Source organism: Chiloscyllium plagiosum, chromosome 30 (assembly GCF_004010195.1).
Source record: "Chiloscyllium plagiosum isolate BGI_BamShark_2017 chromosome 30, ASM401019v2, whole genome shotgun sequence".
Lineage (NCBI taxonomy): Eukaryota > Metazoa > Chordata > Chondrichthyes > Orectolobiformes > Hemiscylliidae > Chiloscyllium > Chiloscyllium plagiosum.
Genome location: NC_057739.1, coordinates 35372605 through 35397076, shown reverse-complemented (window position 1 = coordinate 35397076; position 24472 = coordinate 35372605). Strand labels below are relative to the sequence as shown.

Here is a 24472-nt window from a genome sequence, read left to right as displayed (position 1 = left end):
TTTAAGGAAATAGCTGAACTGGAGGATTAGTGTGTCAGCTTATTTTTGATTATATTTTTTCCTAGAGGATAACTCTATTTTCAAGCTTTGAAGAATCTCCTGTAGGATCAAGTCACTTATTTTATATCACAGCCCCAGAATTTAGCCTGGTCTTTGCTTGTTATCTTCCAAAAAATGAACAGAGATTTTCAACTCGCCCATTTGAGAAAATCTAGGCCAGTCCAGAATTCTCGAAGCACTGTAATGCACCAATGGTATCCTTTTTCCTTGCCAGATAAGGTGTCTGTGGATTGATTTGGGAGAATGAAAATTCTGTAACATTCATGTCGCTAGTTGCCAAAAATAGAGCTCTACTTGTGAATATTTTGCCACTGAATCTGACCCTCCTCCTCTCCCTCAGGTAATCATGCTCTGATGATGGGCAAGTTTGAGTACAAATGCTAGTTAAAGTTGAGAGATTGGAATTTGGATCTTATGGCTGGTAAAACAACATTTTATCACTGTAAGAATCAGAACTGACAAATGCCTTTGCTCATTTTATTGACTAGTTCAGTCAGTGGGATGAAAACACTGAAATGTTATAGTGAGGTGAAGAATAGAACAAGGAACAAGCCAAATATTGTGATAAAAAAAGCAAAGACAATCCTCAGGAATATGGTTCTATAAAGCAAACAATAACTGGATGCTTGAATGGGACAGCTAAATGAATGATAAATTTGATCAGAACCTGCATGGATGATACTAATAAGATGCCTTGTTCCAAACACACAAATAATAGTTTTGGAGAACAACAAACAGAAAATGTATTCTAAAAATAAAATTATAACACACACACAAAACAATGGTTTCCAATTTATTTTTTCTTTTAAAAAATACGTCAGCGACAGACTTATCCTACTGAAGGCACTACTATTTTTTTTATCTCAGAGATAGTTGGTTAAAAATAATTTTGCTCAAAAACAAAAGATTTGAAAGAACTTCACCTCTGCAGGAAATCATTAAAATCCTTAACTAGGTACATTTACCCAAAGTCCTGTGCACTTCGTTGTATACATCACTCTATCCAGACATGACTCTCAGTTTCTAGACAGTGAGTTGAGCATTACTGTCTACAGGTATCATGAAAGGCCTCAAGTGTTCGGAAATCTCTCCATGTGGGAGGCAGTCCATCCTGAAGAAACTTTCCACAGCGCTGACATGTTGCTTGGAATAATTTAATGTAACTTCTCAACCATGTCTGGAGAGGCAAAGAGACACACAAGATTAATATCTCTTGCAACATTTTCTTTTTCTAATCTTAAATGGATCAATTTTGTTTTACCATTTCCTTCAAAAGAAAGACTCCAGTTCAACCAAAAGGTAATTTAAAATTAGTCAAACATCTTGTACACTGTTATGCTCCATCTAATTTTATATCTTTGTCAAGTTTAAACACAACCAGGAATAATGAAATAATAAAGAAAGCATTTTTAAAAAATCTTATGAAACAGAAAAAACAAGTTATTTGAAATGACATAACTATAATATTCCAAGCACTTCATTAGTTATATTTGGAAATGAAAGATAAAGCTGAAAAATCCACATCATTGCATCTTAATAAGCTTGCATTAGCTGTTCAAAAGGCTAGGGGAAAAAAAACATTCAGTACACTGAACTCAACACATGAAGAAAGTAACAAAATGACAGCGTTGTTCAAAGTCGAGGTTGGCACCCAAGGGGGTTTGAGAGCTGAAATTTTGGGGTCAAGAAGTTGCAAGGCAGCAATGGCCACATAGAGCACTGACCAAGTCATAACAGCTGTGTTCTTGCTGTAAGAGACAACTGTGTGCTCTCACACTCACCTCTGATATTTCTCGCTGTCTCAGGTCTCTTCACCAGCCTACTCACTTTCATGGGGGTGGGGAGGGGGGAAATTACAACTTTCAAGCCTTAAAAATTGGGCCACATTGGAAAACATTTCATTAGCAATGCATTATGATATGCTGGAAAACACAGTTCCATGTGGACTGAAAATTTAAATTGTCATTGCTCCATCCAGAAGCCCAGGGAGTTTCTCAGCTTTCTACATGAGGAAGGCAATTTCAACTGGAGGTTGAATTTTGTGTGCCAGACTCTTGGTTTTTTACAGAAAGAAAGTGGGCTGATCATCACCCAGAAACCCTTATTAGATTTTGAATGAAGACAGGATTAAAATCAGTCCAATTCACTTTCCAGTCCAAACAAATCTGCCGATGCTCACTGACACGGCTCACACATTAGCAAAGACTACTTGTTCCTTGAACCATTGTCAAGATACCAATCTATTAAAAAAAAACAGATTATTTAATGACAAGAAATCAGTTACTGGATTGATTTAAATGGATAACTGGACAATGCAGTCATAAAAGGTTCCAGGACTGGACTGGAACATGTCATTTGAAACACTGGGACTTTACTACTGCCTGGCACACATCCTACCATGCATTAGAAAAGGCAACATGAAACATCTGAGGGGGGAAATGAACTTCTAGCCCAAGGTAGAATACAGCCTTCTTATAACTGCCCACAAAATAGGAAAATGAGAAGCCTTTGCCCTTAAAGGAATGATTTCAAAGCAACTGTAACTTCTTTTGCTAAAGTCTTAATGACATATACATATCCTATTTAATTTGTATGTTTATTAACTTACACAGGAAGACCATTAATGAAATATTAGGATACACAGTTTCTCCACTAAAATACAGGAAAAATATGCCTGGTTCCAAGATGATGAATAGGAAAATTGGAATAAAAATAGGCCTTTTAGCGTGCTCCACCATTTAATTCTGAGCATCCAAATCACTGATATATATTAACAACTGTGGCCCAAGTACTGATCCATGCAGTACCCCAACAGTCACAGTCTCCCAATGACCCATTTATTCCTACTCTGTTAACCAATGCTTAATCCACATCAATACATTATCTCCTGTACCACATGCTTTAACTTTGTGAACCAACTTTATCAAAAGCCTTGCAAAAATCCAAGTATGCTACACCTATTGACTCTTCTTTATCAAGTTTGACAGTAACAACCTCAAAAAATATACCAAGATCGTCAAACCAAGATTTCCAATTTGTAAATTCATGTTGACTATGCCCACACAGATCACTTTTACCCATGTGCCCATTTATCACATTCTTTATGACAGGTTCTAGTATTTTCCCTACTATCGATGCAGGACTGATAGGTTCTGTAGTTCCTAGATCTTCTCACTCTGTTGTTTTCTTAAAGAAAAAAAAGAGTGACATTTGCTAGCTTCCAATCTGCAGGAATCGTTCTAGAATCTATGGAAAATGATTATCAATGCATTGAATATCTCTATAGGCATCTACTTCAACACTTTGGGACGTAAATCATCAGTACCCAGGAACTTAATTTTCAGCCTGGTAATTTCTCCAATATAATCTCCTTACTGATACTAATTTTCTTCAGCTCCTCACTTTCTCTCGTCATTTGGATTTCTAGCATTTTCCTCAGTAAGAGACACAAATTAATTAGTAAGCTTCACTGGCCATTGGGTCAGCAAGTTTGCAGATGACACAAAGGTTGGAGGTGTCATTGACAGTATAGAGGGCTGTTGTAGGCTGCAGCGGGACATTTGACAGGATGCAGAGATGGGCTGAGAGGTGGCAGATGGAGTTCAACCTGGATAAATGCGAAGTGATGCATTTTAGAAGGTCGAATTTGAAAGCTGAGTACAGGATTAAGGATAGGATTCTTGGCAGTGTGGAGGAGCAGAGGGATCTTGGTGTGCAGGTACATAGATCCCTTAAAGTGGCCACCCAAGCGGACAGGGTTGTTAAGAAAGCATATGGTGTATTGGCTTTCATTAACAGGGATATTGAGTTTAAGAGTCATGAGATCTTGTTGCAGCTCTATAAAACTTTGGTTAGACCGCACTTGGAATACTGCGTCCAGTTCTAGTCGCCCTATTATAAGAAAGATGTGGATGCTTTGGAGAGGGTTCAGAGGAGGTTTACCAGGATGCTGCCTGGACTGGAGGACTTATCTTATGAGGAGAGGTTGACGGAGCTCGGACTTTTTTAATTAGAGAAAAGGAGGAGAAGAGGGGACCTAATTGAGGTATACAAGATAATGCAAGGCATAGATAGAGTCGATAGCCAGAGACTATTTCCCAGGGCAGAAATGACTAACACGAGGGGTCATAGTTTTAAGCTGGTTGGAGGAAAGTATAGAGGGGATGTCAGAGGCGCGTTCTTTACACAGAGTTGAGAGAGCATGGAATGCGTTGCCAGCAGCAGTTGTGGAGGCAGGGTCATTGGGGACATTTAAGAGACTCCTGGACAAGCATATGGTCACAGATATTTGAGGGTGCATACATGAGGATCAGTGGTCAGCACAACATCGTGAGCTGAAGGGCCTGATCTGTGCTGTACTGTTCTATGTTCTATTCTCTTTCCCTTGTATAAATTCTCCTGACTGTTTTCATTGCACCTATATTTGTCTTAGCAATAGTTTTTTTGTATCTGTAGAAGCTTTTACAGTCCAGTTTTTTTTACTTGAGTGCATTCAAATTCTATGCTTCTTCTCCTTATCAGTTTCATTGTTTTCCATTGCTTCATTCTAAAAAAAATTCCCAATCTTCTGATTTATTTCTACTTCTCGTAACTTTAAAAGCCTTTTCTTTTAATCACATACAATCCTTAGCTTCCATTGTCAGCCACAGTGAACTGAACTTTTTGGATTTTTGCACCTTGAAGGAAAGTTTAGTTGCTGCATACCACATAGTCATCCTTTAAAGACTAGATTAGAGTGGTGCTGGAAAAGCACAGCAGTTCAGGCATCATCCGAGGAGCAGTAAAATCGACGTTTCGTGCAAAAGCCCTTCATCAGGAATGCAGGCAGAGTGCCTGAAGGGTGGAGAGATAAATGAGAGGAGGGTGGGGGTGGGGAGAAAGTAGCATAGAGTACAATAGATGAGTGGGGGAGGGGATGAAAGTGATAGGTCAGGGGGAGGGCGGTGGAGTGGATAGGTGGAAAAGAAGATAGGCAGGTAAGACAAGTCATGGGGATAGTGCTGAGCTGGAAGTTTGGAATTGGGGTGAGGTGGGGAAAGGGGTAATGAGGAAACTGTTGAAGTCCACATTGATGCCATGGGGTTGAAGTTTAAAGACTGTCCATTGCACCTGAATGCTCACATTACAGCCATACTATCAAACGCTGCATTTCCCCTGACCAGTTAAGCAAATGGTGAGAAAGCCACAATCCCATATTGATAGCATATTGCGAGTATTGGTGGATTGAGTCCTCAGGGATTCAAATATGTCATTAAGGTGCAGAATTTCTAAATCTGAGTTTTGTACAATACTTTACTGGCCACTGACTAATGCCAATATTGATGAGAAGTAGAAAATATGGCTTGGTGTTTCATTTTAGTGAGGACACACTTACAAAGTTATCACACCTAAAATATACAAATCCTATGCAAATTCAAATCTCTAGACTGTTTATTGCTTATAAAGCTATCTTTAATTAGTTGTTGTATCTGTGGGACTCTAGCCATGTCAGTTACAATATGAAAAAAAACATTAATAACTTACATATCCTTCTGAAACAAGATGTTAGCAAAACATTAAGTTTCAGTAAAGCCCTTAGGGATCCTATTGGTGAATGAGCAATCTGAATTACTGCATTTTAATTTTGCAGATCACATTATTATTAAATATGATACCACTGAAATGAAAACAGCATGAAGCAAATTACCTTTTAAGATACATCAAAATTAAACCCAGTATTAACCCTTAGTCACTCAAATGTAATAGTTTCATGCAAGTAGAAAATAGGAAAGTAGTTTGTCGGTTTTCCCCCTCTCCCCTACACACACAATATTAACAAAATCAGGCAGTCATTCCACAATTCCAATTCTTGTCTTTTTCTTTTAAAGGAAGTTCACTACTAAACAGACTTGAAGTTTCAGATTTAATAAGTCATGGGTAATGTACTGAAAATTATTTTTGCATGTCTGTAAATAAGATCACTTCCTCTGCATGTGAATACGCATTCTCCAAGCAGTTTGGCAAAGCAGCATATAGACTTCGCACTACTTCTGTTCAGAGGAGGCAAGCGATGGTGGGCTGGAAGGCAGGATGGTCCAAAGAGAAGACAAATTTTAATTTTGCTTATTGGTGAGACACAGATGTGTGACCTGGCACAGTGTGTTCAATTAGGCATATAGTTCAGCAAGAAAACCTTTAGATAATTTGAGAGTTGTAAGCAGTTGCTTTGCTCAGTTGGATTCAAATCAAAAATGATGCTCCTGACACGATCAGTGTACGGTATACAGAATAATATCCCTGCAGTTTTCTCATTTGAAATGAAGTAACATGGATTTGACTCAAATTGGAAATTACGTGCTAATTCAATACATTTAAAATATAAAACCGTCCCTGATCAATTTAGAAATTCTCAGTTATGACTGAAACATTCAGTTCCTCAAAATTATTTTGACTCTGAACATTTGACTTTTGGAATGATATTATTTATTCATTTTTCTCCTGAGTCAAATCATTAACTACTAACATTTCACAGTCAAGAATAAGTCAGTAAATTAGATAAACATTTTTGCTACTGGCTCAAAAATGCATCTGCACAAATGCCAGTGATCATACTTGAGACAGGTTTCTTCCCTCTTGTGAACTATTCAATTGGAATGTCAACGGTCAAAAACAGCTGTGGTGAAGATTGTAGACATTGATAGTTTTCAAAAACAGCATAAATGTAATACATTTTATTAGTTAATAAAAAACCTGTTTAATTTTGTACAGAATCCTCATACAACCATTGTTATATTCTTTATTTAGATCTTAGACATGCTCATTACATGGATTCCTTTGTACTGGAAGGGCAAGATGGTTTTATTGTTGTTTCAGGATGAAAATTGGTACATAATGATCAGCCAGAGATACACACATCAGTCTGACTATTAACAAGGCAAATCTGGTGGTAATGATTTCTCTCTTTCCATGTCACTTTACTCTAACTGTCCTGTAATTTACATGAGAGTTAATAAACAAAACTTGAACTCACATGGAACATAAACTTACAAGCTATCAGCTGGCGTCAGGTATTTTATTGCAGGAGACATAAATCAGTCTACAATTGGATCCATTACATGCAAAAACATTTCAATGCTAGGGCCATGCATTTTCAGCTGCTTCATCAATGAATTTCCCTCCGTGAAAAGGTCAGAACTGGTGATGTGTGATGATTGCACAATGCTCAGCACTATTCCCAATTCCTCAGATACTGATGCAGTCCATGTTCAAATTCAGTAAGATCTGGATAATATCCAGGTTGGGCTGACAAATGGCAAGTAATATTCACACCACACAAATGCCAGACAATGACAGTCAGCAAGAAGAAACAATTCAACCACTGCCCATGACATCCAATGGTTTACCTTCCATGAATCTTGCACTAAGACATCCTGGACATTGTGATTAACCAGAAGCTCAACCGTACTTGCCACATAAACATTGGCTACAAGAGCAGGTCAGAAATTAGGAATGCTGCAGTGGGTAACTCACTGCCTGATTCCTTAAAGCCTACAAGGCACAAATCAGGAGTGTGATGGTGTACTCCCCACTTGCCTGGATAGGTGTAGTTCCCAACAACACAAGGAGCTTAATACCATTCAGGACAAAGCAGTCTGCTTGATTAATATAACATCCACTCCCTCCACTACCTATGCTCAATCGCAGCACTGTGTATTATCTACAAGAAACACTGCAGAAATTCACCGAAGATCCTTAGACAGCAGCTTCCAAATCCATGACCAGAACAAGGGCAGCAAAGTTTTGGGAACACCACCACTTGCAAGTTCCTATTCAAGTCACTCACCACCTGACTTGGAAATCTATCACCGTTCCTTCATTGTTGCTGAGTCAAAATTCCCTCCCTAAGGGCATTGTGTGTCAACCTACAACACAGACTGCAGCAGTTCAAGAAGGCAGCTCACCACCATGTTCTGAAGGGCAGCTAGAGGTGGGCAATAAATGCCAGCCATCCAGTGACACCCAAGTCCCATGAATGAATTAAAACAAAGCAGATCTGTTGCATTATCACTGAATCATGGAATAGGCTTAAATGGCCTACTCCACCTCCTAAGTACCTTTCAATACTTTTGGGTGTTGAATGCTTTTTGAGAGTATTTGCTAAATGCTTGTGTCAGGACAGTAGTGGATAAGTCTCACAGCGGCAATACATCTGCTCACTGAAAGGTCAAATGCTCTGGCGCTCATTTTAAATCCTGCTGGTAGGTTTGTTCCAATTTTAATTCTTTTAATAACCCATTGCATAGTTACATCTTTGGCAAATATGCGAATGATACTGGATGGGTGCTGATTTCACCATGACTATTCTCTCAGGAAACTTTAAACACAACAGACAAATACACATAATCTCATTTACCTGCTGTACTGTTATACCCTGTCAACCATATTCCTTCATCCATCTGCACTTATCTAATCTTGAACGTTGATATGGTTTCTGTTGTAAATCATTTATCTTATATAAAGAGTTCATTTTATCTTGAGCAATGATCTGACTGATTCCAGAATATTTATCTCTCAGATCATGGCAGAACAACCAGCAGAAGTAACAGAAACTGAGTTGCTACAGAGGGAGTACCTTGGGTTGTTTCCTGAGTGTGGTGTGACTCGATCTTGTGTCTATTGAATTAATCAAGACGACAACAATACAAAAAGGGAGACGATTCAGCATTTTAATATCTGACATAATTTGTGAACACAAGTTAAAAAGCAAATTTTGAGAAGAATTGTAGCTCAGGTTGAGGTTCTGGATGTAGGTTTGCTCACTGAGCTGGAAGGTTCGTTTTGAGACGTTTCGTCATCATACTAGGTAACATCATCAGTGAGCCTCTGGATGAAGCACTGGTGGTGTAGCCCACCTTCTATATATATTTTTGGGTTTCCTTGGGTTGTTGATGTCATTTCCTGTTCTTTTTCTCAGGAGGTGGTAAATGGGATCCAAGCCAATGTGCTTGTTGAGTGTGTTCTGGTTGGAATGTCATACTTCTAGGAATTCTCATGCCTGTCTCTGTTTAGCTTATCCTAGGATGGATGTGTTGTCCCAGTCGAAGTGGTGTCCTTCCTCATCTGTGTGTAAGGACAATAGTGAGAGTGGGTCATGTCTTTTTGTGCCAGTTGACGTTCATGTATCCTGGTGGTTAATTTTCTGCCTGTTTGTCTAATGTAGTGTTCGTGAAAACGAACCTTGCAGCTCAGTGAGTAAACCTACATCCAAGACGAGTTAAAAAAGATGCAGAAGAGGCTAACACATTTAGTCCTCTTTGTTTAATAGAAATGCAATTAGGCAATCCTGAATTGTATCAAATAGCCAACTCATATTGATTTGGGACCAATGCCTGTGCAAGGTAAATGGAAAAGGAGACCATTTTAAATATAGCCAACGAAAGTGGGTAGTCATCCATTCATTGATAGTTCCAACAGAGTACCAGAATTAATTTCTGAATGGCTCACAGTCTCACAATGCCAAGTCACTTGGGGGATTAAGAAAACACAGACAAAAACATGAAAGCAATTTTCTTGACTAGGATTATGTAAAGATGTGCAATTTTACCAGCCGTATGTATGACAATAAGAAAATGCCAAGCATAAATTAAACCTGGACGTTTTAATTCTTCTCTCAGTTTTTGAAAAAATATTATTAATAGATTGTGTAGGATACCTACATAAATCCAAGAGTGAGAATAAATGTTTTAACAAAATTATCCAGCAAATGTTGGCCAGTTGCAGAATTGCATCTAATGATCAAATTATCCTGGAATGAAAACATATCTTCAAAGTGTGAATGACAGGTGCAATACAAGGGCTGTTTGCCATTAATGGGATGCTGCTGTTGAACCAAAATGATTTTCTGCTTATTGCATAAATGAATAATGAGCTTTATGAATTTCAGTACAGGCAAGTCGCATCCCAGCGACTGGTGGACCACATCAAAGTCCCTTTAATGGCTTTTAACAAACAAGGTATTAACTGAACCCAAATAGCCTGTGTTTGCAAAACTCTCAAAAGTGTCAAATATCAGATATAATTCTGAAATTGGACAGCAGTTGTTGGATAATGCTGTGGTGCGCAAAGAAGTTTTACTGCTGCGTAGACTTTGTCTAATTGCATTCTGAGGGATGGTCCAATTCTTCAGATTTTGTTTGTACCGGGGAGAAAGTGGAAAGGGGTTTTAGAAAACCAGTTGCAGGAAGGTGTTGTCCTCTGGGGCTAATTAGAAGGATTGATAGATTCTTGGAATCAAAGTGTTTTGCACTGTAGGATATCAATCAGTCCATTGTACCTGTGTTCAAATATTTGAAAGATATATTCATTCGTCCAACATTTTTAAATCTGCTTCCACTATCCAAAATGTGAAAATTACAAAACATGGAGGACTGAAGGCCTGTGACCAGCTGTGTGCCACAAGGATCGGTGCTACATCTACTACTTTGTCATTTATATTAATGATTTGGATGTGAATACAGAAGAAATGGTAACTAAATTTGTAGATGACACCAAAATTGGGGGTGTATTGGACAGTGAAGAAGGTTATCTCAGAATACAATGGGACATCGATCAGCTGGGCCGATGACCGACGAGTGGCAGATGGATAAACATGAAGTGCTGCACTTTGTAAAGGCAAATCAAGGCAGGACTTAGACACTTAATGGGAGGATCCTGGGAGGTTTTATTTTCTTTATTCATTCACGGGATGAGGGCATTGCTGGCTAGGCAGCTTTTATTGTCCATCCTTAATTGTCCAGAGGGCAGTTAAGAGTCAACTGCATTGTTGTGGGTCTTCAGTCACATGTAGCCCAGACCAGGTAAGGATAGTAGACAAGCAGGAGGCTGGAAGAACACAGTAATCCAGGCAGCATCAGGTAAGGATGGAGGTTTCATTCCCTAAAGGTCATTAGTGAATCAGGTGGATTTTTCCCGACAATTGACAATGGATTCATGGTCATCATTAGACTCTTAACTCCAGATAGTTACTGAATTCAAATGCCACCATTTGCCTTGGCGAGATTCAATCCAGGGTCCGCAAAACATTATCTGGATCTCTAGATTAACAGTCCAGCAATAATAACACCAGGCCATCACCTCCACTAACAAAGAGACCTTGGGGTGCAAGGTGCATAGTTCTTTGAAGGTATAGTCACAGGTAGACAGGGTAATGAAGGAGGTGCTTGGTACACTTGCCTTTATTGGTCAATGTATTGAGTATAAGAGTTGAGATGTCATGCTGCGACTGTACAGAACAATGGTTAGGCCACTTTTGGAATACTGTATTCAATTCTGTTCTACCTGCTATAGCAAAGATGTTGTGAAACTTTCTAGGGATGGAGGGGTTGAGCTATAGGGAGAGGCTGAATAGGCTGGGGCTATTTTCCGTGGAGTGTCAGAGGCTGAGGGGTGACCTTAAAGAGGTTTATAACATCACGAAGGGCATGGATAGGGTGAACAGCTAAGGTCTTTTGCATAGTGTAAGGGAGTCCAAAACTAGAAGGCGTAGGTTTAAGGTGAGAAGGGAAAAATTTGAAAGAAACCCAAGGGGCAACTTATTCATACAGAGGGTGCTGCGTTTGTGGAATGAGCTGCCACAGGAGGTCATAGAGGCTGTTACAATGACAACATTTAAAAAGAATCTGGATGCTTGTGTGAATAAGGGGGGGCTTAGAGGAATATGAGCCAAATGCTGGCAAATGGGACTAGATTAATTTAGGATATCTGGTTGGCATGGTTGAGTTGGACCGAAGGCTCTGCTTCTGAGCTGTATAACTCTATGATTTGCTGTTTTCACCTAAATTTTACACTTCATTTTACACTTTAAAATATACATGGAGATTCAGAGATTTGCAGTCCATTTCTGATTGTGCACTCACCATGAAAGACCTGACAACCACATCTGGCATTTGAGGCAGCTGGTAATGCAGCAATGCTGTAGTAGCATGGTCAGTCACCTGAAAGGGAAAGAAATGCAATAAAAGACAAGTGTATGGCTATTCAGGACCATGCACAAGTGTCTACACAGTTGAGGATATAAAACAACTTGAGTTAAATGCATGCTCTCCACAAAATTCTGAACTGGGAATCTTGTCAAAAGTTAATCAAATGCTGAATAATTTTAACCTTTTAATAATTTTATTTCCTGGAAAAAAGTTTCATTTTGTCACTGGAATGACAGTTTCTTCATTCATTTTATTTGGGAATATGTACATTTGAAAAATGTATTTTGAATTAAAATTACATTCATAAAAAACGGTCTTGCGAAACAAAATAAATCACGATACTAACTTTTTAATAATATTTGCTTTACAACCAGAGTTTTAGAAATTATTTGTTATATTTTGACATTCAATCTTTCATTTATTTTCCTTTAGCTATGCAAACAGCATTACTCCTTGAGTGCTCAGTGGTAAGGAGGTTAATTATAGAATGAGCAGATCTCAATTGTTCGCAAGTGAGCACTTGGATACTTTAAATAGGCTTAGATAGGGCATCTGCTCTTGGTCACTACAGACTAACCCTCATTGGAAAGCTATATTTGTGGATATCTGCTGTAAACCTTGACTGGCCAAGTGTACATCACTGGAATTGGCTTCAGTTTGCTATATAAGGAAATTGACAAACTTGGGACAAATTACCTTTATGGTGTTATCCTTTACAACATAATGGTCAAAAAAAAGGGCTAATTGTTATCATCCATTGTACATCCAACACTCAATTGTTTACCTTACTGATGAGGTACCAAAAGTTTCCAACAAAGCTTCAGAATAGAAAGTGAGACATTTTATGAAAAAACTGTAGTATTACAATGAAACTATTTGAATAGTAAATACAGATTATCAAATCAGAAAATAATTTTGAAAAGATACAGCTTCATTATAAACTGTTCACATAAGTATAATACAGTAATAATGATGTTGAAATTAAAAAGTGGAATCTGTCAATTGCACTGTATAATTCAATGTTGAATGCAGTGAAAAACACAGGACACTTAACAATAATCTGCTATATAAATGTTGCAGAGTTATAACTGTGCCCCAGCATTTCAATAAGCATAACTGGTCAACTGAATATAAATAACCATATGTCCATATTGCACAGAATATTAGAAAACAAGAAATGGACACAAGGGAATCTTCTCATCTGGAGCTGCAATCACTTTATAAATCACTATAGTGATTGAACTGTTGGACATCTAGAGGGATCCATGCTTTAGTATCTTGGGATGTTGAAGTTTAGCAGTTGAATTTCTTCATAACTTGAAACAGTAAACTTTCCAATTTAAACAGAATGGCTTTGAGTCATCCTGAAAGAAATGGATAACTTTTAATCCATATAAACACCTGTGTAAAGAATTAAATGACATGGACAATAATAGCCATTATCGATAAAAATGTAACCTTTGGGACTTGGGTAATAGACATCATATTTATTAGTTATAATATCGAAAATGGTCAGTTGGCAAAACTTGTTCTTCAAAAGTTGGGGCAGTTATGACAGGATGGCTCATCTAAGGGAAACAGCTTTGCAGTGAATAATTACACAATCATTTATGTGAATAGATTTTGGAAGAATTTGGAAACAAATATCGAGGTCTGATTTTGGATGTAGGTTTGTTCGCTGAGCTGCAAGGTTCATTTCCAGACATTTCGTTACCCTACTAGGTAACATCTTCAGTGAGCCTCAGGCGAAGCAACGCTGAAAATACCTGCTTTCTATTGATATGTTTGGGTTTCTTTGGGTTGGTGATGTTATTTCCTGTAGGAAATGAGGCCCACTGAAGATGTTACCTAGTTGGGTAACGAAACGGGTCAACGGCCACCATGACATTCATGTGTGAAACTTTGCAAAAATGCTCTGAATTTTTAAACCATACCTATTCATGGATGTTACTGGTTGGGCCGGTATTGACCTTATTCATGTCAATTATGGATGGGGGAAATGAACTGCATTGAGGCACTCCAGTTTTGAGTGTAGGGACATCTACAGAGCAGTTAGGAAAGGAATTCCAGGACTTTGACCCAGTCACATGTTTGGAATGTTAAGTTGGAGGAGTCTTCATGAGTTACTGCACTGCTTTTTGCAGATCATATACACACAGATGCCACTGGAATTTGTTTAAAGTGAGGAAAGTTGAAGATGGTGATGCCAATAAATGTTTTGTCCTCGATAGTGTCAAGCAGCAGTATTGCTGGAATGGTAGTTATCCAGGCACGTAAATAAGTATTGTATCACACTCATGACCTGTGCTTTGTGGATAGGTTTTGTTAATTCAGCAGGTGAGCAATTCATTTCAGAACTGATAGCCTCTGGTCGGCTCTTATAGCCATAATATTTGAATTCAGTTCAGTTTCTGGTCAATAGTAATCGCCAGGATGTTGATTGCTGGAATGGTAGTTATCCAGGCATGTAAATAAGTATTGTATCACACTCATGACCTGTGCTTTGTGGATAGGTTTTGTTAATTCAGAAGGTGAGCAATTCATTTCAGAACTGATAGCCTCTGGTCGGCTCTTATAGCCATAATATTTGAATTCAGTTCAGTTTCTGGTCAATAGTAATCGCCAGGATGTTGATAATGGGAGATTCCGTGAAAGTAATCCCATTGAATATCAACAGCAAATGGTTTGATTCTCCCATTTGGAGATGATTCCTTTCTGGTGCTTGGTGGCAAAAATGTTACTTGCCACTCATCAGCTCAAGCCCAGATGTTGTCTAGAACATGCTGCATCTGGACAAACTCTTTTGTCCATGTTTGGATCAAGGTGGTCAAGAGCTGAGGCGAAAGTGAGGACTGCAGATACTGGAGATTAGAGTCGAGAGTGTGGTGCTGGAAAAGCACAGTAGGTCAGGCAGCATCTGAGGAGCAGGAGAATCGACGTTTCGGGCAAAAGCCCTTCATCAGGAATAATGGTCAGGAGATGAGATGGTTGACAGTAGACTGATACAAGGCAGAAATCAATGAAATTGTACTGGTCCTGCCTTCTATGGACAGGATATACCTGGACAATTTTTCATACTGTTGCACAGATGTCAGCATTGTATGTGCAATGGAACTGCTTTGATAGAGGCATGGCTAATTATGGAGCACAAGTCTTCAATACTAAAGAAAAGCAGGAAGCTTCAGTGGATGGCAGACTGTCAAAAAGGCATTTGACAGCCTGAAAGCTGTGTTAACCACTGCCCGACAATAAGCCACACCTAATTATGCAAAGACATATTGATGAGAGTGATGTGGGTGTTGCACTGTATTCTTAAGACGATGGGAAGACAGAAAAACCTATCGGATATTTCTCCAGGAAATTGAACATTTATCAACAGAAACATTTGACAATTGAGAAGGAGACTTTGAGCTTGCTGTTGCAACGTTTCAACATATATGTTGCAAGTAATGTGCCTGAGACTATCATACATACTGATCATAACCCATTGGTTTTGGAGAAATTTAAGAACAAAAATTCCAGACTGTTTAGATGGAGTTTATTATTGCAGCCATTCAATTTGGAAATTTTACAGGTGGCAGGATTAGAAAACTTGATTGTCGAGACTTGGATGGGAAATGGAGGCATTCGGTGGCAGGAGTAAACAAACTTAAACAAAATGTAGTATTGCATGTCTGCATGGCTATAGTTAATGTATATGTATTGTAGTGTACTAACAGGGTAAGACTAAGAGGTTTCAAAATATCTTTGTATATTGATGGTTTTTCTTTAAAAGGGAGAAGGTGTGACAATGCTGCCCTTTCAAAAAGGTTATTTTGTCCTTGGTTTTTTATCAAGAAGGGTTGTAAAGGTAAAAGGGGCTGATATGTCCGGAAGTGGCTACTTTAAATAATGGCAGGGGCGTAGCCAGTTCAGGTTATTCTAGTTTAGTTTGTTTTAGCAGGCAGTTAGAAACTGCTGATAGCAGAGTCATCATTCCTGTGTAAAAGGGTTCCGTGCTTCAACAGATGTTTCTTGCTTGACTCTTATTTTTGCAATCTCTTCTGCCTGTAAGAACCTGTGTTTGAATTTACCATTTGCCAAGGAGTGTGTTTTTGGGACTTGTGGATATTGGAACTGCTCCTTTGTTAAGTTGTGATTTTGAATTGGTTGGGTTTCCAAATAGTTACATTACTCTAAATTTGGTTTTCATTTGTTCGTGTTACAACCATAGTATGTAAATAAATTCTGTTTTGCTTGAAGCCAAATGGTTTGACCAGCTGCATCACTCCAGGAATACCAACTCTACATCTACCTTTAAAATAAGGAAAAGTTAAGTCTGGGCTACGACAAGTGTTTGAGGGGATCTAGCCTGGTCCATAACACTTAGAGTCATAGAGATGTACAGCCTGGAAACAGACTCTTCGGTCCAACCTGCCCATGCCAACCAGATATCCCAACCCAATCTAGTCCCACTTGCCAGCACCCACCACATATTCTTCCAAACTCTTCCTATTCATATACCCGTCCAAATGCCTCTTAAATATTGCAATTGTACCAGCCTCCACCACTTCCTCTGGTACTCATTCCATACACGTACCACCCTTTGTGTGAAATAATTGCCCTTTAGTTCTCTTTTATATCTTTCCCCTCTCACCCTAAACCTATGCCCTCTAGTTCTGGACTCCCCGACCCCAGGGAAAAGACTTGTCTATTTATCCTATCTATGCCCCTCATAATTTTGTAAACCTCTATAAGGTCACCCCTCAGCCTCTGATGCTCCAGGGAAAACAGCCCCAGCCTGTTCAGCGTCTCCCCATAGCTCAAACCCTCCAACCCTAGCAACATCCTTGTAAATCTTTTCTGAACCCTTTCAAGTTTCACAACATCTTTCCGATAGGAAGGAGACCAGAATTGCAATATTCCAACAAGTGGCCTAACCAATGTCCTGTACAGCCGCAATAAGACCTCCCAACTCCTGTACTCAATACTCTGACCAATAAAGGTAAGCATATCAAACGCTTTCTTCACTAACCTATCTACCTGCGACTCCACTTTCAAGGAGCTATGAACCTGCACTCCGAGGTCTTGAACATGGGGATATTTGTGGAAGTCCCACCTCCTGTTAGTGGTTCAATTATCTACCACATTTCACAATTAGATGCAGTAGGCCAGCTTAAGCGTAGATTTGGTCTGTTGGTTGTGTGGTTGCTTAAGCCTTGTCATTTATATGCTGATTCTGTAATTTGGCGTGCAGATAAACCAGTGTTGTAGCTTCACTAGATTTAGACCTCATTTTTAGATATGCCCTCCTGTACTCTGCATTGAACTAAAGTTGATTTCATACAGTGCAGATATATCAGACGATGGGATTACAGATGATGTTTAAATACAATTCTGCTGCTACTGGTGGATGGTAGTGCCCAATAGTTGTCCAGTTTTGAGTTACTGGATCTGTCCAATGCCTTCCTTATTTATTATTATAATGGTATTGCCAGACACCATGGAGGGTATTCTCAATACGAAGATGGAACTTTTTCTCCACTGCGTAAATTGCCATGGATAAACACATCCATGACAGGTACACTGTTGATGATGGTCAAGTAGACTTTTCCCACTTACTGGTTCCCTCATTGCTCGCCACAGACCCAGTATTTGCACTTGTGGCATTTAGCATTCAGCCAGCTCAGTCAATAGTTGTGCTGCCAATCCACTCTTGGTGTTGGACATTTAAGTCCCTTAACTGGGGTACATTCGGTGTCCTTTCCACCCAGTGTTTCCTCCAGACTGAACACCACTTGGACTAGCTATGATTCATAAAATGCCCATTTTCTGCTGCATCTAGCAAACTGCTGTTAGGCCAATAGACCGCTCAGTGACAAATATCTGCTAATGGTTTGAAAAGTTAGTTTTGATCCCAGTATGGGCTTTGCCATGATGAATGTTTGATTTTACTCTTTCAATTTCCACAATATTTTCATTTTGAAAATTCTTTGCAAATGCACCTCTGACCCCTTCTTGCATACTTAGTAAGACTCATGAAAGGGCATTTGTCTAAAATGAGAAAATTGGACATATTCATGCGCATATGTTGCTTGCCTACAAACTGCAATTAATGAGGCTCTGCACACCAGATAAAAGCACCTCTGGAGTAACTGGACAGAAAGGAACATATGACAAACTGAGAACCGCATGTTCTTAGAACAGAACAAAGCTGCTTCTGAAAGATCAAAAACGTGACTGAAAACCACAGGGATGGGAATGATCCTCGATGAGCAACTACTACTGGAACAAAATATCAAACTTGGGGACAGATGGTGAACAGAATTATTTAACAATAATGCCAAAAATAATCTACTTTCAGTTGTATTCAGGAAAGGAATTCTAGTTTACAGCCCTCAATAATCTCTTTAAAACAAAAGAAGGTAATCACAGAATCCTGGCTTGCTGCAGGAAGGGGACTTGCTCGTTCACAAATGCATGCACACACAGATTTTACATATGTTGGGTGAAGGTTAAGTAAAACTGCTCAAGAAACACATGCAGACTTGGTTAATTACGATTATAAGACCATAAGACATTGGAGCAGAAATTAGGCCATTCGGTCCACTTCGCCTGCTCCACAATTCAATCATGGCTGATTAATTTTTCAACTCCATTTTCCCACTTTCTCCCCGTAGCCTTTGATCCACTCGGCAATCAAGAACCTATCTCAGTCTTAAATACACTTGATGACCTGTAAGTGGACTTTTTTTTTAAAACAGTGCAACATGTCCTAAGTACAGCCTAAGTACAGGCGGCACGGTGGCACAGTGGTTAGCACTGCTGCCTCGCAGCGCCAGAGACCCGGGTTCAATTCCCGCCTCAGGCAACTGACTGTGTGGAGTTTGCACGTTCTCCCCGTGTCTGCGTGGGTTTCCTCCGGGTGCTCCGGTTTCCTCCCACAATCCAAAGATGTGCAGGTCAGGTGAATTGGCCATGCTAAATTGCCCATAGTGTTAGGTAAGGGGCAAATGCAGGTGTATGGGTGGGTTGCGCTTCGGCGGGTCGGTGTGGACTTGTTGGGCCGAAGGGCCTGTTTCCACACTGTAATGTAATCTAAAAATCTAATCTAATCACTGAAACTGAACCTTTACAAACATGGACTCAGTTTTTTGGATCTTAACCATTGTTGGAGATACAGCAAAAATCAAAATGTTGTTAATTTGCTCGGTTTATTTTAGTGTGTTCAATCCATGTTTCTTTACTTCGTAAATGATTTGTCATTAATGATTTGTCATTAAATAAAATGCTCCAACTTCCATTTCCTGGTTCAGAATCTGTGTGCAATAGTAAGATTTTTCTCAAATTGATTAGTTAAAGAAGTTCTGAATTATTATCCTGGTTCACACGGCTCCTAGATCCCTTTAAAGTATGCTACACTGAAGTAAATTTCCAATTAATACAATATTAAGAGCTAAATACCATGGAATATTGTGTGTATCAATTGGTAAGTGTTGAGCATTTATCACCGATTGCAGAAATCAGATTTGTGTGCACAGATGTAAGGTAATTACATGGTAACAGGGATGAAACTTTCATGTAGCAAGATCTGGAAGATGGTGAGAAGTGCATTCTATTACTAGATTACTTGCTTCAAGTTATTAGTGTGCTCATTTCGGTGATGGATGCATTTTTCTGCACCTTCCTTATGAAAGTAAGTTCAATTAATTTGAGAAAATAACAGCCAAAAACAAGCAATATTGCAAATACTGACTTAAAATCTCACAATCTTACATATACAATGCACATGTTTTCAATCACATATTTGCCTACCACATTACAATAAACTAAGTTGTTACTAGCTCAGCAGACTTGAGACAGGAAAAGAAAAATCTCAATATTCAACCACTTTGTACGGCTGGTTTTGGCCTACATGAATTTAGAGGAGCCTAGTTCCTGTTTCTTAGATGACTTATTAAACTAGTATTAATGAAATTAATTAAAATGTTATTAATTACTTGTTCATTTGGCAGTGAAGAATTTGAAAACTATTGAAAAGTGACATGTTGTCAAAGCTTTTTGTCTTGCTCAATCAGGAAAACATCTTCCCTGAATAGGACATGAATATAATTAATTAAATCAGGAATTTTCCTCTTTTTAGTTCGGAGGCCCCAACTGTGCTTTTGTAGACCATTTGCAAAACAATTACATTTTTTGTATAAAATGGAATATGTACATTTTTTTTTGTTGACACTAAGCAACAATGCTTATTTCTAATGCTGGAAAAAACTTAGCAGGACAGGCAGTATCTGAAGAGAGAGAGATAGACTGTTCACATTTCATGTCGATGTCCTTCTAGCAAAACTGGTTATCAATCAAAAAAACAGACTCCTGTTTTTCTTCAGTCACAGTTTGCAACAGTTCCTTTATTTTAAAAACAAAACAAAATTTACAACCTCCATAGTATTAGTATTTTGTTCGCTTGTATAAACCGGTTTGAATATGGATCTTACAAGCACAAAAATCTCTCTCTTCCTCAAAACGGCTGAAGCTTTGTAGTTGGACATCAAAAAAATCATATTTGCATACTGAAAGTTATAAAATAATGAATAAAAGTGACCTGCAAATCTCATGTATCAGCAGTGAGTAATTCATTATGGTTTAAACATGTGACTTACAGTGAATAACTAAACACTGCTTCACAAATTCAGGAGCTCTGCAATGTTTCACTCATTGATGCTAAAGCGGATTCTCACCATTGCTTCAAATTCTGCCTGAACGAATATCCTCTGTTGCTGGTAATGACCTAATCACATGCAGTTTAAAAGATTGAAATTGAGGAACACAGTCATCCCGTTCCAATCACGGGTATACAGCTGAGACAATTGGCTCATGTTCTCCTAAGATGCACCTCACTTGTTTACCTGCTCCATCGAGGACTGCTGTTAGACTCCAACACCAAAACACATTGTATATGGGCCATGAAAATTGACAAATATCAATACTACTACTGCTGCATTGTTCACCAAAACATTGGTGTGACCAGAAATGATAGCAGCTAAAGGGCAAAGAAAAGCTGAATAGTTGATGTTGCTTTAATCCCATCCCATTAAAACAGCCCCATCACCACCACAGCAGAAACTAACATTCATGTGCATGTGGTAAAGTTGTACCCTGCCAACTTGTGCCTTTTAATGATAAAAACTGACCACATACCTCTGCAATACAGTGCACACTTTCTAACAATCTACCCCACGTACTTAAACCAGGACAAAATGGTAGGGGACACTCACCTTCTGAAAGACTTGGTAATTGGACTTAGACCAAATGTCCAGCTGCAATTAAAAAGGCAACCATTAGATTAATTGTTAAAGATTTCAGATTGTTAAATATTAACAAGGTATACTCAAGGGAATTTCTGAATGCTAAACAATTTAGTTCTGCATGAAAGAAAATGAAATACATTAATTGGAAGAGTTCTGTCAAAATTAACTAGGCAACAGTTCTGATTATGAGAAACAATAAAAGGCATGGAACAGTAATTTAAAAGTTTACCTGCTTAATACTGGAACATGGTTATAACCAAACCCAAAATCTACAGATCGAACTTAAGAGGCACAACTGGGAGATTGGAGAGGTAGTAGCAGCAGTCAAATTCAACACAATTCCCAACTGAATCAAACACCCAGCATCACCAACTTCAAAACAAAACCGATTTGTCCTTTTCACTCAGAAAAGGGTTTGTGTGCATATGTGAAAAGGAATATTGATGAGACAGCAAGTACTCTTTTGAGATTTTAACATGCTTCTATGCTGATTATGTGTATTGTATGCAAACTAGGAATGCTGTATGCTGTCAAATGTGTAATAAATGAGCCAATGTTCAATCCCTAACCTTTTTATTTAATGAAGATAATAGCATGAGAAAAAAAATCCCAACTTTTACTAAGAGTAAGCAACAAATTGAAAGTGCTTTGGGTTGCAGGACTATGTATATTAGGAACTGGATTGAGACCACTTAATCTCATTTCATATGGGACCGCTTCTGCTAGTAGACAGAACAAAGTCTGGACTGACTTTGAATCCAAAATTGGAGATGAAAGACCAGGGTCTCAATCATCTACATCACCCATTTTTCCATTCCAAGAAAAGTAACTTAATCACCAGTGCACATACATACAAATAAACTTGAATAAAACAAGGATTAACTCGGATGCAACATAGATTACATTAAATTGTTTCCAAGGCATAATCATCTAAGCCTCTGATCTGCTTCATTATTTGGAGGTGAGTCTTTTTTTCCTAACACTGATGAGTACATAAATTCACTTTAAAAAAAAATCTTGCAATACAATTCGTACCAAAATAAGAAATACCTGAATCAATTTCTAATAAAAAGTATAACATATTTGGGGCAGCACGGTGACTCAGTGATTAGTACTGCTGCCTCACAGTACCAGGGACCCGTGTTCGATTCCAGCCTCGGGCGACTGTCTATGTGGAGTTTGCACGTTCTCCCAGTGTCTGTGTGGGTTCCTCTGGGTGCTCCGGTTTCCTCCCACAGTCCAAAGATGTGCAGGTTAGGTGAATTTGGCCATGCTAAATTGCCCATCGTGTTCAGTGATATGTAGATTAGGTGCATTAGTCAGGAGTAAATATACGGTAGGGGAATGGACCTGGTTGGGTTACTCTTCAGACGCTCGGTGTGGACTTGTTTGGCCGAAGGGCCTGTTTCCAGACTGCTGGGATTCTGATTCACATGTTAAAGCAGGACTTTATATGAACAGTTTACATATCCTGTTAAATGCTAGGTAATGTGGGGAAATATCAGAGTCACAGAATCCCTACAATGTGGAAACAGGCCATTCGGCTCAACAAGTCCACACTGACCCTCCAAAGAGTAACCCACTGTAAATATATGATTTACTTATAAATATATGGCTGGCTGCGAGTGTAAATATACTCGGCATTCGGAAGCCTTTGGGGGTGTTCCATTATGCGTGCGCGCGCAGAACAAGGTCACGTGATGCTCCGTTTCACGTGCCGGAGGCGTGCAGCAGGGTCACGTGATGCTCTGTTTCACACGCCGGAGGTGTGCAGGGGGTCACGTGGTTCTCCATTTCGCGGGCAAAACAGGGTCACGTGATACTCCATTTCGCGGGCAAAACAAGGTCACATGGGGTCGGAAATCCGGGAATGCGAGGAGGCGGAGAATAGAGTCAGATCAACAGCTAATCAGAAGATATTCCACCTCAGTGATTGTATGACGTTTTTTATTATATAAAACGACTGGGCCTGGGACAGAACGGGGTCTTACTTTTTGAACTGGCACACTTTGTAGTTTGTCAGGGACAAAAAGGTTTAGACCCAGAGCTCTGTATACTTTGTCCACTTACTGTTTAAAATAAATTAAGAGTGTGAGACTGAATATCTTCTCCTATTGCTTCATTTAAAAGAACACGCAGGACTTGGCTCACACATAGAAGAAAGTAAGTTGGTAGATTGAGCCAAAGTCCAACAAATTGGTGACCCCTACGTGAAGAAGACGGAGAAGTGACGGAAAGAGAGAAAAATAGAAACAACGGACAACTGACGTCTGATGACAACAACAACAGGTGAGCAGACGCCTGTTTATATCGAAGTTCTGCAATTGGAGATACTAAATTGATTGTTGTCGTTATACTGCAAGTGTCCTAGTAATAGTAAGTGGATAAAATATTGATATAGTACGTACAGGTTTAAAGTCCCTTGGGGTTAGAGTCACCATAAAAGCAACAAGGTACCTATGGGTTTAAAGTCCCTTGGGGTTAGAGTTCCCATAAAAGCAACAAGGTACGTAAATGTGAGGAGGTTAGGATCTCATAAAAGCAACGCTCACAAATTTTGGTTTATGATTGATGTGTTGTATGTTTTAAAACCTATATTGGGGAATGTACGGAGGGTGGTAGAAAAGCCAGTAGCGTTTTGAAGACAGAGACGGTGGTGTTTCAGTGAGAGAGAGTCAGTAGTGGAAACCCAATGGTGACAACGAAACTGCTGATAAATCTCGCTGAAAGGGTCAGTTGCTCGGGTGTACTCCATCCAAACTGACTACCCACCAGATTTGTCTGATTGGGTTGGTTGCTCGGTTATATTTATTTCCAAACCAACTGACTACTGGACGGGAGGATTAAAACAAAATACGTAAAATGGAAGGAGGATTTGATAAAGAGTGTGAGGAATACGGGGGATTTTCTTTCGACTTAATGTTGCCCAAAGCTAGAATTCAGTTAGTTAGTGGGGTTGCGAAGGACAAACAAAAAACAATGATGCAGAAATATGATAAGATTTGGGAAGAATTACAACAACAGGGCAAAGTCCCGAAAGATGAGGAGAGGGAGAACTTGTCACTGTTTTTAGGAAAAGCAGAAGAGCAAGCTAAATTAGAAGTTGAAGAGCACATGAAGGGAAAGAAAGGATCAATATTAGTTAGAAGAAAGTGGACAAAAGAA

The 24472-nt window shown here is 39.0% G+C and overlaps 1 protein-coding gene across 2 annotated transcripts in view; it reads right to left on the bottom strand.

Annotated features, from left to right (window-relative positions):
• Positions 1-840: 840 nt before the first annotated feature.
• The window catches only part of med27 (mediator complex subunit 27), a 241464-nt gene continuing 217832 nt past the window's right edge, over positions 841-24472 (bottom strand). For both annotated transcript variants that reach the window (XM_043720349.1, XM_043720350.1), the window contains 3 exons: positions 21275-21316; positions 11955-12032; positions 841-1237 (listed from right to left, as the gene is read on the bottom strand). In XM_043720349.1, coding sequence (XP_043576284.1) covers positions 1103-1237; positions 11955-12032; positions 21275-21316 — 255 coding nt within the window. In that variant the 3' untranslated portion in view covers positions 841-1102. The remainder of the gene's footprint in view (positions 1238-11954; positions 12033-21274; positions 21317-24472) is intronic.